This window comes from Macaca thibetana, chromosome 2, assembly GCF_024542745.1.
Source record: "Macaca thibetana thibetana isolate TM-01 chromosome 2, ASM2454274v1, whole genome shotgun sequence".
Lineage (NCBI taxonomy): Eukaryota > Metazoa > Chordata > Mammalia > Primates > Cercopithecidae > Macaca > Macaca thibetana.
In genome coordinates this window covers 150,088,613-150,101,526 of record NC_065579.1, presented here as the reverse complement: position 1 = coordinate 150,101,526, position 12,914 = coordinate 150,088,613, and the positions used below count along the sequence as shown (strand labels likewise).

Below are 12,914 nucleotides of genomic sequence, written 5' to 3'. Positions count from 1 at the left end.
TTCTTTCTTTCTTTTTCTTACTTTCTTTCTTTCTTTCCTTCCTTCCTTCCTTCCTTTCTTTCTTTCTTTCTTTTTCTTTCTTTCTTTCTTTCTTTCCCCCCCTTCTCCTCCCCTCCCCTCCCCTCCCCTTCCTTCTCTCTTTCTTTGTTCTCCTCCTCCTCCTCCTGTCTGTCTCTCTCTTTGTCTCTCACACACACACACGCACACACGCGCACACACACCCACAGACACACGCACAGCTTCAAACATGCTTCCTATCCCCTCTTTTTTTCTAACCTCTTCCCTAAAGGTGTAAGGGAGTATAATGAAGATGTTGACTGGCTAATTTCAAAGGTGAAAGGTTACATTTCCAACATTTATTTCTCTCTTGGCACTTTTTGTATAGTTAGGCTATCGGGATACACTGTTACTACTACTGCAATCTTCAGATATCCCAATATCCCATGGATGTTGTTAACTGAGAAAAAGACATGCTTTCATTCAGTTATGTTTGGCTAATTAAATTATTTTTGATAGTAATATCAAAAAGATATAAGCTTAGATATAAAACATGATTAAAATATTTTATAAATGGAAGATGCAAAAATTAGGGTAAGAATTAAAGAAATGAATTTGGATGCCCTATTTATTTATCAATCTAACAATTACCAATTACTAACACACAACACTGTTCATTCTTCTGTATTAAGAGAGAAATGCCTTATTCCAAGTATTCTGCTAGAGCCCTGCCTTCCGAGGGAGGAAGCACAGGCCAGCTCTGCACAGACTGTCAGCTGGTGTGGGAAGTCCTTGTGAGCCTCCTTCCCCAGTCTTTGATCTCCTCTGATCTCCTCTCTTCTGTGTTCAAGCTCATCTAAAGGCTCCGTTTGCTCTCAGATTTCTTGCTTTCATGTTATGCTTCCTCTCAGGTTTCTGGGAATAGAAGAGAGAATTTTTATACCCTGACATGTTACCATTGATTTTATTCAATTCTGTAATTACCTGCCTTTCTTTTATTAGGGATTTTCTCTACTTGACCACCTTGAGCTTAATTTTTATTTTTTTTTAAGCTGGCTTCTCCCTTCCCTCCTCCTATCTATCTTGTATCTGCACCTATATGGGTCAGAACCTTTAGTAATCAGCTCTTACTAATAAGACTAGATAGAAATTCTTCTGTGCAGAGCTTATGGTGATTTTTTAAAGTTTTCCCTATTGCAAAGCAAAGTTTAAAATGGAACAATTTAAGTAGAGCATATAAAAATCTCAAACAGAAGTATAAAGATATTTCTCCATAAAATTAAAATAAAATATTTCTATTGAAGAAATAAATAGAAAACCCTCTGGTCTGATGTTTTCCATATGTCCCTAAAACCACAGTGAGAAGCTCCCTATCACTGTGGGAATTATAAGCCCAGTAGATAGAATATTGAGCTCTTTATTTGTATTCATTAGTTGATCCGTTTGAAACTCCTTAAGCTGAAAACACCATCAAGCTTTTTCATTCAGGAGCCTCTGTGTTCATGGACTCACCAGCAGGTGTTTGTGTACCAGATATCCCAGATACCTTTGTTGCTAATTTTTTTATATAACCAGAAAATTATAAAATTTTATAATTGTTTCTATTAATTATATAATAATTTTTAATTATATTGTAGGATCAGAAGGAAAGTATAAGATTCTGAAATTTTACATTTCAGGGTGTGTAGAAGAAAAAATAAAATAAAATTTCAAAGAAAAATGAAATAAAATTTCACAGTTTTACTAGAGATCATTTAATTCTGAAAACTATGGATTAAAAATTAGTATGCTAGTATTTATTACTTTACAACCAGAAAAAAACCCTGCTTTATAGAGAAATCCAGAAAATACTAGGCTTGAGAGGAACAGGAAATACTGTCAGTCATCCTAGATCCTAGATCTGAGTTGCTTCCTGGCTCCTGCCCTTTCCGGGCTCCAGTCTTGTCCATCAGCACACCAAGGAGAATGTGACCAGCCCTCTGTGTGCCACCCACAGCTAATATGAGTCATAAGGGGAGTAGGTAATATAACAGCTGTTAGTCCTTTATGTAGACTGGCATTCTTCAACAATAGAATGCTTATTCGTGATATTTAGATGAGGGGGACTTGATAGGCAAATAAGTCTGAAAAATGTCGGTAATTTCCATTTAGATTTGGAATGTAGGGTTAATAGATGTGTTTACCAAATTTACTTGCTCAAGTCTAAGTCACACTGATTTTCAAGTGGGTTTATGTTTCCTGAGCTTACACCAGTGGTCATGTAAGAGGCATTCTGGTGGCTGAGGAAAAGTAGGCCGAGAGTGAATATTAGTAATGCCTGGTCAACATAGAAGGAGACAAAGGGTGGCTGATATCTGATTTTTATCTGAGATGGAATGGACAGAGACAGAAAGGAGTAATTCTTCACTTGACAAAAGAAAAGCTCAGAAGGGTGATCTCCATAAATTGGAATTGGAGTATCCATGAACCAGTGATAACTTCCAGGGCTCTGCTTCTTCTAGATTCCTTCAGAGTTCTTGAGCTTCCTAAAAAGTACAAGGAGGAACCAGGTGCCATGGCTCATGCCTGTAATCCCAGCACTTTGGGAGGCCAAGGTGGGCAGATTGCTTGAGCCCAGTAGTTTGAGACCAGCCTGGGCAACATAGTGAGACCTTGTCTTTACAAAAAATGCACAAAATTAGCTAGGTGTGGTGGTGGGCCCCTGTAGTCCCAGTTACTCAGGAGGCTGAGATGGAAGGACCGCTTGAGCTTGGGAGGTGGAGGCTGCAGTGAGCTATGCTCACGCCACTGCACTGCAGCCTAGGCAACAGAGTGAGACTCTGTCTCAAAAAAAAAAAGAAAAGAAAATGTAGAAGGAAGGTGTGTATGCCTTCTCCATTGTCTTGGATTCCATACACCTGCTGGGACAGGGGCCTCACGACTTTGTCTTTCTCAGGCATGCACCCTGGCTCGGCGGAATGCTGAGGTGTTTCTCAAGTACATCCACAGGAACAACGTCAGCATGCCCAGTGTCGCCAGCCACACTCGGGGACCCGAGCAACAAGTGAAAGGTCAGTGAGAGACCTGCCCAGCCACCGGTCACTTCAGCGAATGCCCCTCCCTGAAATATACCATGTACCCAGTTTTCACACAGTCTCAAATTTCCTGCTGCTTCTCCTTGGAAATGAAAATGTATGATGTGGGATGGTGTGGGCAGTAATGATTCATGGTTAATTTTTAAACATGCTTCAAGATCTGGAAGGCAAAAACAAGGATAAAATTTCCCCAAGTATTTTCATTTATCTTAGAGTCTGGGCAGCACTGCCTAGTGGAATTTTCTGAAATAATGGAAATTGCCTGTATCTACGCTGTGCAATACAGCAGCTATTGAGCGCTTGAAATGTGCCTAGTGCAACTGAGGAACTAAATTTTAACTTTTGTTTAATATTAAGTAATTTAAATGTAGATTACTGTATGTGGCTCCTAGTTAATATATTGAACAGAACAAGACTAGGGTGTCTTATAGCCTAGGAACAGAATGTGGACTGAGAATCCTAAGACCAAATGCTGACCCTGGATTTGTCACTGATTGATTAAGCCTTTTAAAACTTTAGTTTCTTATTTAAAATGAGGGGAGCATCTAGACTCTTGCTACTCAAATTGTAGTTCCCAGACCAGCCACATTGACATCCCTGGGGGAGAGTGTAAGAAATACAGAATCTCAGGCCACACCCAAACCAACTGAGTCAGAAACTGCATTTTGGCACTTTGGGAGGTTGAGATGGGAGGATTGCTTGAGGCCAGGAGTTCAAGACCATCCTGGGCAACATAGTGAGACCCCGTCTCTACAAAAAGTTAAAAAATTTGCCTGGTATGGTGGCATGCCTATAGCTGTAGTTACTCAGGAGGCTGAGATGAAAGGATCGTTTGAGCCCAGGAGCTGGAGGCTGCAGTGAACCACATTTGCACCGTTGTACTCCAGCCTGGGCAATTAGAGTGAGACCCTGTCTCAAATAAAGAAAAAAAAAAAGAAAAAAAGCACAAAGAACCTGCATGTTGGCAAGAACTGCCCAATTCTACCAACCAGGTGATTTATGTGTTCATAAAATTTAGGTAAGTGCTATTCTACATCATCTTTAATATCTCTCTGAATTCTAGAAAGTCTATGATAATAAATACATAACTTTTTAAAATTACCTATTATCTGACCATGTGAAACTTAAATCATTATCTGTGGAATTATTCTGACCATGCAGAAATTAGCCTTTGAGTGAGTGAAGAGTTTAACAAATGTCATCTTGCCAAGGCACAGAAATATAACTCTGGAGCCCGAGGCTAGGGAGGGAACCCAAGCTGACTTGGAGTGAGGAGTGATATGGGCTTGGAGACACCATGGACAGGGTAGGATGCGTGGTCTGCTTAAGAAAGGCTTCCCTCTTTGCTCAGATTGCTCAAGAGTTGGAGAGAACAGAGGCCACTGGACAGAATTAAATCTAGGAATCAAAGTTCCCTACAGAGAGGAGGGAGCAGAGTTTCTCTTCCAAATGTGCTAATCTATTTGTGGTCAGGGGACCTGTGGGGAGCTGGTATTATGTCACTTCTTCTGGCACATTTGAAAGCATCTGTTCTGGCTTCCAAATGTAGATGGGAGATTGGGTGAGGCCAGCTGCCTACTGAGAGACCACATATCCCACCTACACCTCTGCGTGCTGAAGAGTAACAGGCACCCAGAGACAGTGAGAAATGCCTACATCTTCTTGGAGGCAAGACCAGGTTGTTGCCCATGTGAAAGCTTTCAAGAAGAGGGGGGAAAATAATCCTGAAACTCTTTATGATTTCTGCCTGATCTGGGTTGATTCTCTTAGCCACACCGTAGAGGGAGCTTCAGTGAGCAAAACTCTGGCTAGGGAACATAAAGACTAAAAGAAATGGGTTTCTACTTCTTCCTTCCCCAGTTGAAGCTTCCACCTGAGGGACCTACAATCCCTTATATATCAGTTTCCTTTTCACTTACTACCTAGACTCAACACCAGTGCCACATAGTTTTGGCTTTTTTATGCTGCTGGTTGTTATATGGCTGCATAACAAACAAAATTCAATGATATCCACTGTAAGCATATGTTGTTCAAGTGGCTGTGCATTGGCTGGGGAGCAGCATCTCAGCTGGGCTCAGCAGTGCAGTTGTGCTTCAGACTGCAAGTCTGGCTAGCTTGGCTCCTTCACTCCAGGTAAGGTCTTGTTTGCTCCACGTGTATTCATTCTGGGACCTGGGTTGAAGGGGCAGCAGTTACCCAGGAGAAGTTCCTATAGTGGTGATAGCAGAGGTACAAGGAGCAAAGTCAAGTCTACAAGTACGTTTCAAGGCCCTGCTTCTGTTTTATCTGTTAACAACTCATTTGCCAGAGCAAGTTATGTGGCCAAGCTATGTGGCCAACATCAGTTGGGGAGTGAGAAACTGTACTTGCCTCTTTGGGAAGGAATGAAAGTTACATGATAAAGGCTTAGATACAGGGAAGGGTGAATAATTGGACCCATAAAAGGTTGGGCACACTGGCTCACACCTGTAATCCTAGCACTTTGGGAGACCGAGACAGAGGCAGGAGGATCACTTGAGCTCAGGAGTTTGAGACCAGCCTGGGCAAGATAGTGAGACCCTGGTCTCTACAAAAAAAAAAAGTTTACAAATTGGCTAGATGTGGTGGCATGTGCCTATAGTCTCAGCTACTCAGGTGGCTGAGGTGGGAGGATCACTTGAGCCCGGGAGGTTGACGCTGCAGTAAGCTATGACTGCACTCCATCTTGGGTGACAGAGCCAGACCCTGTCTCAAAAAAAAAAAAAAAAAGCACTTAGCCTAAAAGATGAAAAACACATCCTATCCTCAGAAAGCTATACTTGGCTGGGGAGGTGAGAATGAAGGGGTATGAAAAGTACATAAAATCAACAAAAACTTCTCAGTGCAAGCACTGCACTTCAGGTTGTGCCATCTTCATAAAGCACAGAAACTTGTACTTTATAGTCCCAGTAATGTGAGAGACCAAGGTGACTAACAACTCAGGCTCTGAAGTCAGATCTGGCCTGAATCTGAACTCTGCCCTTTCCTATCTGAACAACCCTGAGCTAGTTACCCTCCCTACACTTTCTCAAAAGCTTTCTCTAAACCTCAGTTTTCTCATCTGTATAATGGATATAATAATGGTGCATGCATTGTGGGGTATTATGAAAATGAGTGTCTTCCACATACTGAGTATGTGATAAATATTATTCACATGGTTATTATTATATATTTTGTTAATATCTAATATGGCAACAGGAAGCAGGAAGAAGACATAAAATAAATTTTATTGCTTCCAGCATAACATACTATTTAAAACACTTAAGACATCTATCCACGTACCCAGCTACTCCTGAAACAACAGAAAACTTAGGGAAATAGCATGGACTGAATGCCTAACCATGGCCCACTTGCTGTGCTATATGCCTTGTGTAGACACTCTCATTTAACATCACTTTTAGCTTTTCTTATGATCACATCCAAAACAACATGGGCCCAGAGACAACATGAAGACATAATTCCAACACAGCTTCCCTGTGCCCACTATTTAGAAGTGTTTAAATCGAGGCTATGCCGTTAAAGTGCTGTGTGCACAACCTCTTGTGCAGGTCCAAGAACATGGTTCATGATGTGGGTTGTCAAGCCAGTGACACCAGCCCTCATTGCACTATAAATCTCCTGCCTCTCTTCTAATGAGTCCTTAAGAATGACTGAGATTCCTGTCAAGGTCCACCCATGCTCATTGGACTCTTGGGGCCAATTGAATTAGTTGCTTCCTAAGATTTCTTAGAACCAAGGACTAATTTTGCTATAAAAAGAATCGGGGTCATTTGTCAGTCACTGGTGTTATATTCTTGCCACCTTAGTTGATGGAACTCTCATCAATGGGCTCTCCCCCTAGACTCCTCGACCTTGCTCCTTTCTAGGAAATCCTTTCTGTATCCAGCTTTTGCTCCCTTTCTTCTGATGCTGGATTAGTCTCGCGGGGATGCTTGAAATTACAGTCATGGTCACCTGGCACCTGCCATGGGGCTGAAGGGGTTGGTTGGATTGTGCCCATCATATGTATCTCCTCTGCCCACAGCCATCCTGAGTGAGCTCCTGCAGAGGGAGAATCGCGTGCTGCATTTCTGGACCTTGAAGAAGCGGCGGTTAGACCAGTGCCAGCAATATGTGGTGTTCGAGCGCAGCGCTAAGCAGGTTGTCCAAAGCTTTCCCTGGCTCTATCTCAGTTCTGGGGAGCATACAGAGGCCCAATACCAAGGGTTAGTCCAGAAGAGGGCCACAGCAGCAAATTGGGGATGGGAGTGGGGAATAAAGAGGAAAGAAAGCAGGGTGTCACTTGTCAGCAATTCAGCATTTACCAAGCTCTCTGTTTTGAGTTTGGTAACAGGAGATATGAGGAAATGCTAGGTCACCCACTATGCCCCTAATTCATGGATGATATTGGGCCCGGCCTAGAAGAGTCCCCGGTCTACTGGGGGAGACCCTCTCTTTGCTGGTAAGTGTTCCAAATCAGGGGAGGGCTCATTCATAAAAAACAACTCCAGAGCTACATACCAATCAAATTGTGTCAGTGTTTCCTGGGTCCATTAAGTTGTCCCAACAATAACCTTCGTTGTAATATGGCATGTCTTCTACTGACAGCTGCCTTTTGGGGGACTGGATGGGTTGTTTCCTCCCATAGGCGCTTGACTGGATCCAAGAAACAGGTGAATTTTACCTCTCAACACATACCTCCACTGGAGAGACCACAGAGGAGACTCAGGAACTGCTGAAAGAATATGGGGAATTCAGGGTGCCTGCCAAGGTAGGAAACATCCCAGACCCTTCCCCAAATCCACCCAGAACTCTCCATTCTGGCCAATTTCACATTATGGAAGCAAAGACAGCTTCTGTAAGCAAAAATACCTGGCTGCAGTGGCAAGGGGGAAAGTATGGAAATGTCCTAAAGGATTGTCTCTAGAAACCTGAATACCCAAAGAATTGCAGCTGCTGGGTAGAGCAGCTGTATGCAGGAGGTCAACTGCTATATACTGTGCTTCCAGATACTCATCTTCATGCTCCAGGTTCTGGAATCTGCTATATTCTTTCAGACCAAATCAGGGAAAAGGGTGTATTCATGTAAAAATGTTGCCTGTGCATGTGAACACTGCACATATCCACATATTCTTGCAATTTGAGTGGCTTGGGAAGTTCACCTTATTAGAAGGGCCAGTGACTATATGGGTACACAAAACAGGTGAATTTCTCCTTTTCTGAGCTATTTCCATCTGGCCTCAAACCTGCTCATGAGCTAGGCTGGGTCTCTGGGGAGCAAAATGTGCAAGGATGTACATACCAATTCATACCAAGATTGTGGGGAATGCCATAATAGAAGGAAACCTGATTTTCATCTGTTTTCACAGCCAGGATTTGATCTGAGGATACTTGGGTTTGAATGAAAATCTGATCTGTCTCAAGTTCCTCTTTGTAGTGTCCTCATCTCTCACACGGGGCTCCTTGCCACATAGGAGCCATTTTTGGCATCACTTCCACACATAGCAGACGCTCTTCCCAGGTTGAGAGATGCTCTTGTTGGGGTCAAGGTGGGAAACATCCTATCCAGAGATCCCTCTGACACTATAAGGAATGTTCCTCTGGTTTGGTGTGACAAAATTAGGCCCTTAGCCTCATTCCTGAGCTGATATTTCAGAAGTGGTTATCCACTCTATGAATCTTTTCCTATGATCTCTCAACTTTGGGGAGCATCTCCCTGCATCCTTGTGAGCTTTGGGCCTTTTTGCCTAATGCGAAAAGCTGTGAGCACAGATAAAAGACTCATTTCAGTACCAGCAAAAGCAAACAGCACAAAGAAGGTGGCAGATGCACAGACCCCTGTTCAAATCCAAATTAAAATGGCTTGTGAATTAACAAGTTTGGCTCTATCCACCCTTCTCCAAATAGGGTCGATAATGAGCCATTAACAGGATGAATAGTATGAGATCCATTGGTGTTCCTATCTGCATAGGGTGGATCACAGCAGATACCCAGAACTTCATAGGATCAAAATCTTTCCATAATCAAAGTGGAAATGTGAAGAATTATTCGGTCAATCTTATTCATCCTACCTTTGTAACCGTCTTCACATATTTCTCCTCTTTTTCATTCACATAGCTACTACCCTAAGCTGTAGTAGCTTCCTAAAGGGATTGCATGCCTTTGGCCTTTCCTTCCTTCCTTCCAATCCACCCTGCCCTTCATTGCTGTTCATCTTTAAAATGCTACTTTGGTCACATAACCACCCAGATCAAGAACTTTATGATTTTCCAATGCCTTTAGGATAATGCTCCACAACTCTACAGCTGTGCCACCCTACCTCCCCGGCTTTATCTTCAATTATTTTATGCAGAGTTTATGCTTCAGCGGAATGGATGTATTCTCTTACCCTCTGAGAGATACATCTTATACTTTTTTGTCTATGTGCCTTTTTCATACATTTCTCTGCCTGGAATACCCTTCCCTTCCCTCTAGTTTTTGCTTTTTAAGAGGACCCCCCCCCCCGCCCTTTCCACTCTAGAGCCTCCTCCTCTGTGATCCTTCCCACATACGAGGATATGATCCAGCTCATCCCTGCACTACAGCCCTTGTCCGTATAACCCTTCACCTGGGCCGGGCACGGTGGCTCACGCCTGTAATCCCAGCACTTTGGGAGGCCAAGGTGGGTGGATCACGAGGTCAGGAGATCGAGACCATCCTGGCTAATGTGGAAACCCTGTCTCTACTAAAAATACAAAAAATTAGCTGGGTGTAGTGACAGGTGCCTGTAGTCCCAGCTACTCGGGAGGCTGAGGCAGGAGAATGGTGTGAACCCTGGAGGCAGATCTTGCAGTGAGTTGAGATCAGGCCACTGCACTGCAGCCTGGGCGACAGAGTTGGAGTGCAGTGTTTTGGACTCCGTCTCAAACAAACAAACAAACAAACAAACAAGCCCTTCACCTGGCACAGACCATCTCTCCTCCAGTAATCTATGCAGTGTTATCTCCTATATAAGCCAACAGGATACTTAGAGACGAGAACCACACTATTCATCCTGAGTTCCCTAGGTTACCTGACTACATTTTACACATTCAAAGGGGGCTACAACCATTCAGGAACATAAAGAAAAAAGGAAGTTTGAGTAGATTCAGCCCTTCTTGTTTATATTTAATATGAATCTTCTACTTTGGCTGTCTTTGTTCTCTGTCCCTCCCGACATAACTATCGTGTTCCAAATCTCAGGGTTATTCATATTAGAATATCTACAGGATAACAAACCCAGCTGAGGAGCTTCTGATTAGAGGCAGCAGCCTCCTGCCCCACCCTAGTCCCACTTTCCAGAGGTAAACATCTTCTAATCAGCTGTCTTTGATTATAATCTTTATAACCAAGAAAATGAATTTGAAATGGAAACCAAATTGACCTTTAGCCACAAGAGAATACATATGGTGGCCCTTATGGTTGAATAGGGCAGTGGAGTACATTAAATTTAATAATATTCTGGTCCAAAGGAGCAGACCAAGTAGAAGAAACATTGGATATAGAAAGATACTTTCTATGTAAAAGCTCACAAATGTAAGAATAAAAATGAAATAAAAAGAGTTTGAATGAGGAAAAAAGGAAAACATAATTCTCATGGTGTGATATGCCTATAGACAGTCCATTAAAAGAATAGAAATGGTATTTTCCTATTATGGGTTTCAAAATGTATAAGGGGTCAAGGCACACAGTGATGGGAAAGCTTAGTCATCATGACATTTGGAAGAACTCCATTTCTTCTAAAAGCAAAACTTTTTAAAGATGATTTTGTTTTTCAGTTTTTACAAATTCCATGGTTTTTACTATATTCACAAGGTTGTGCAAACATTGCCACTGTTTAGTTCCAGAACATTTTCATTACCCTAGAAAGAAACCCTATGCCCATTAGCAGTCACTCTGCATTCCTTACTCTCCTTAACCCGTGGCAACTACTCAAAAGTCTCTATGGGTTTGCCTGTTTGGGCATTTCATATAAATGGAATCGTATAATATGAGATCTTCTGTGACTGGCTTACTTCCCCTACCCTAATGCTTTCAGGATTCATCCATGCTATTAGCATGTATCAATCCTTTTTTCCTGTTTATTGCTAAATAGCATGCCATTTCATTGATATACCACTTTTTGTTTACTATTCATCAGTTGATGGACATTTGGGTTGTTTCCAGCTTTTGGCTGTTATGAATAATGCTGCTAGAAACCTTTATATTCAAGTTTTGGTGTGAACATATGTTTCAGTTCCCTTATGTGCATACCTGGGAGTGGAATGGCTGGGTTATATGGAGTTCTACTATGTTTAACTTTTTGAGGAACTGCTAAACTGTTTTTCAAAGTAGCCATACCATTTTATACTCTCACCAGCAAATTGTGAGGGTTCTGATTTCTGCACATCCTCACCAACACTTGTTATTGTGTCTTTTTATATAGCCATCCTAGAGGGTGTGGAGTGGTATTCATTGTGGGTTTTGATTTGCATTTGCCAATGGCTAATAATGTTAAGAAAATACTTTTTTAAGCTGGTAATTTCATCTCTGAAGATGAAGGAATCCATGAGATAAACTGGACTTAATTCATCTTGACAAAAGAAAATTAAGCAGTAATGAAAGCAACTGGAGCCTTAGCTGAACTAAATTATGTTTTCCTGAGATTCAGATAGCAGAGAAAGGGAACACTGGGGTTGTCAGATGGTACTTTAGACTGAGAGAGGTAGAGTCTAAACAGTTCAGATAAAAGATAGGCATGATTCTATTTCTGAGACTCTTTTTTTTTTTAGATGGAGCTTCACTTTAGTCACCCAGGCTGGAGTACAGTGATGTGATCTCTGCTCACTGCAACCTCCACCTCCTGGGTTCAAGTGATTCTTCTGCCTCAGCATCCCAAGTAGCTGAGATTACAGGTGCTTGCCACCAGGTCTAGCTAACCTTTGTATTTTTGGTAGAGACAGGGTTACACCATGTTGGCCAGGCTGGTCTTGAACTCCTGACCTCAGGTGATCCACCTGCCTTTGCCTCCCAAAGTGCTGGGATTACAGACGTGAACCACTGTGCCTGGTCTTTCTGAGACTCTCAAGTGGAATATAGTTCGCATGTGATGGAAAGTTTTGAAAATTTTGGTTCTTTCATGTACACTAACAACCCTCTGCTGAATGAATCCGAAGATGTATTTCAAGAAACCTATTCACCTGCACAAGGAGCTCAGTAAATTTGTGTCTACAAAAAAATTGATAAGGAATATCAATATTCCTTATTATTATCTAATTATAAGGAATATCAATAATGAAAGGCAAATATGGAAGATTATGAGATTATAAGATTACTATCAAGAAGGCAAAATCTTAAAGTCTTGTAAAATGTGCTGAAGTCAAAAGGGCTTTAAAAAAATTTATTCAGAGTGAGGCTCACTGATTAGAGGAAGATCATAACCAAAGAAAAAAAGAAAGGAAAGGAGGAAAAGAGAGAGTGGGGAGGGAAAGAGAGAGGGAGAGAGAGAAAAAAAATAGAATTACTGACCCCCTCTTTTGAACCCCTGTCTTTTCCAGCAGGTAACTAGAATTCAAAATGGAAAGGCAAAACATAAATTAGGTGACACATGAAGCCCAAGTGAGCTCTCAGGTCTAGATTTCCAGGCCCAGATGAATTATGGTACCCAAAGTTTCCCTTTTAGCCACAAGATCATGTCCATACTTCCGAACCTTTCATTCAAGAACTGCTGCAGTCTGACCCCCATTTTATTAGTTTATATAAGTTACTGTCTTTGGAGGAAAGATTTGAGTTTCAAATGGGCATAGGTTGAACGAGAAAGATACTGTATGGCCGTGTGTGGAAATAAAG

General features: G+C 41.9%; 1 protein-coding gene across 26 annotated transcripts in view; it reads left to right on the top strand.

The window, feature by feature from the left end:
• Positions 1–12,914, top strand: part of KALRN (kalirin RhoGEF kinase) — a 708,666-nt gene that overhangs the window by 420,963 nt on the left and 274,789 nt on the right. For all 26 annotated transcript variants that reach the window (XM_050781536.1, XM_050781534.1, XM_050781532.1 and 23 more), the window contains exons 19-21: positions 2,933–3,047; positions 7,114–7,229; positions 7,717–7,839. In XM_050781536.1, coding sequence (XP_050637493.1) covers positions 2,933–3,047; positions 7,114–7,229; positions 7,717–7,839 — 354 coding nt within the window. The remainder of the gene's footprint in view (positions 1–2,932; positions 3,048–7,113; positions 7,230–7,716; positions 7,840–12,914) is intronic.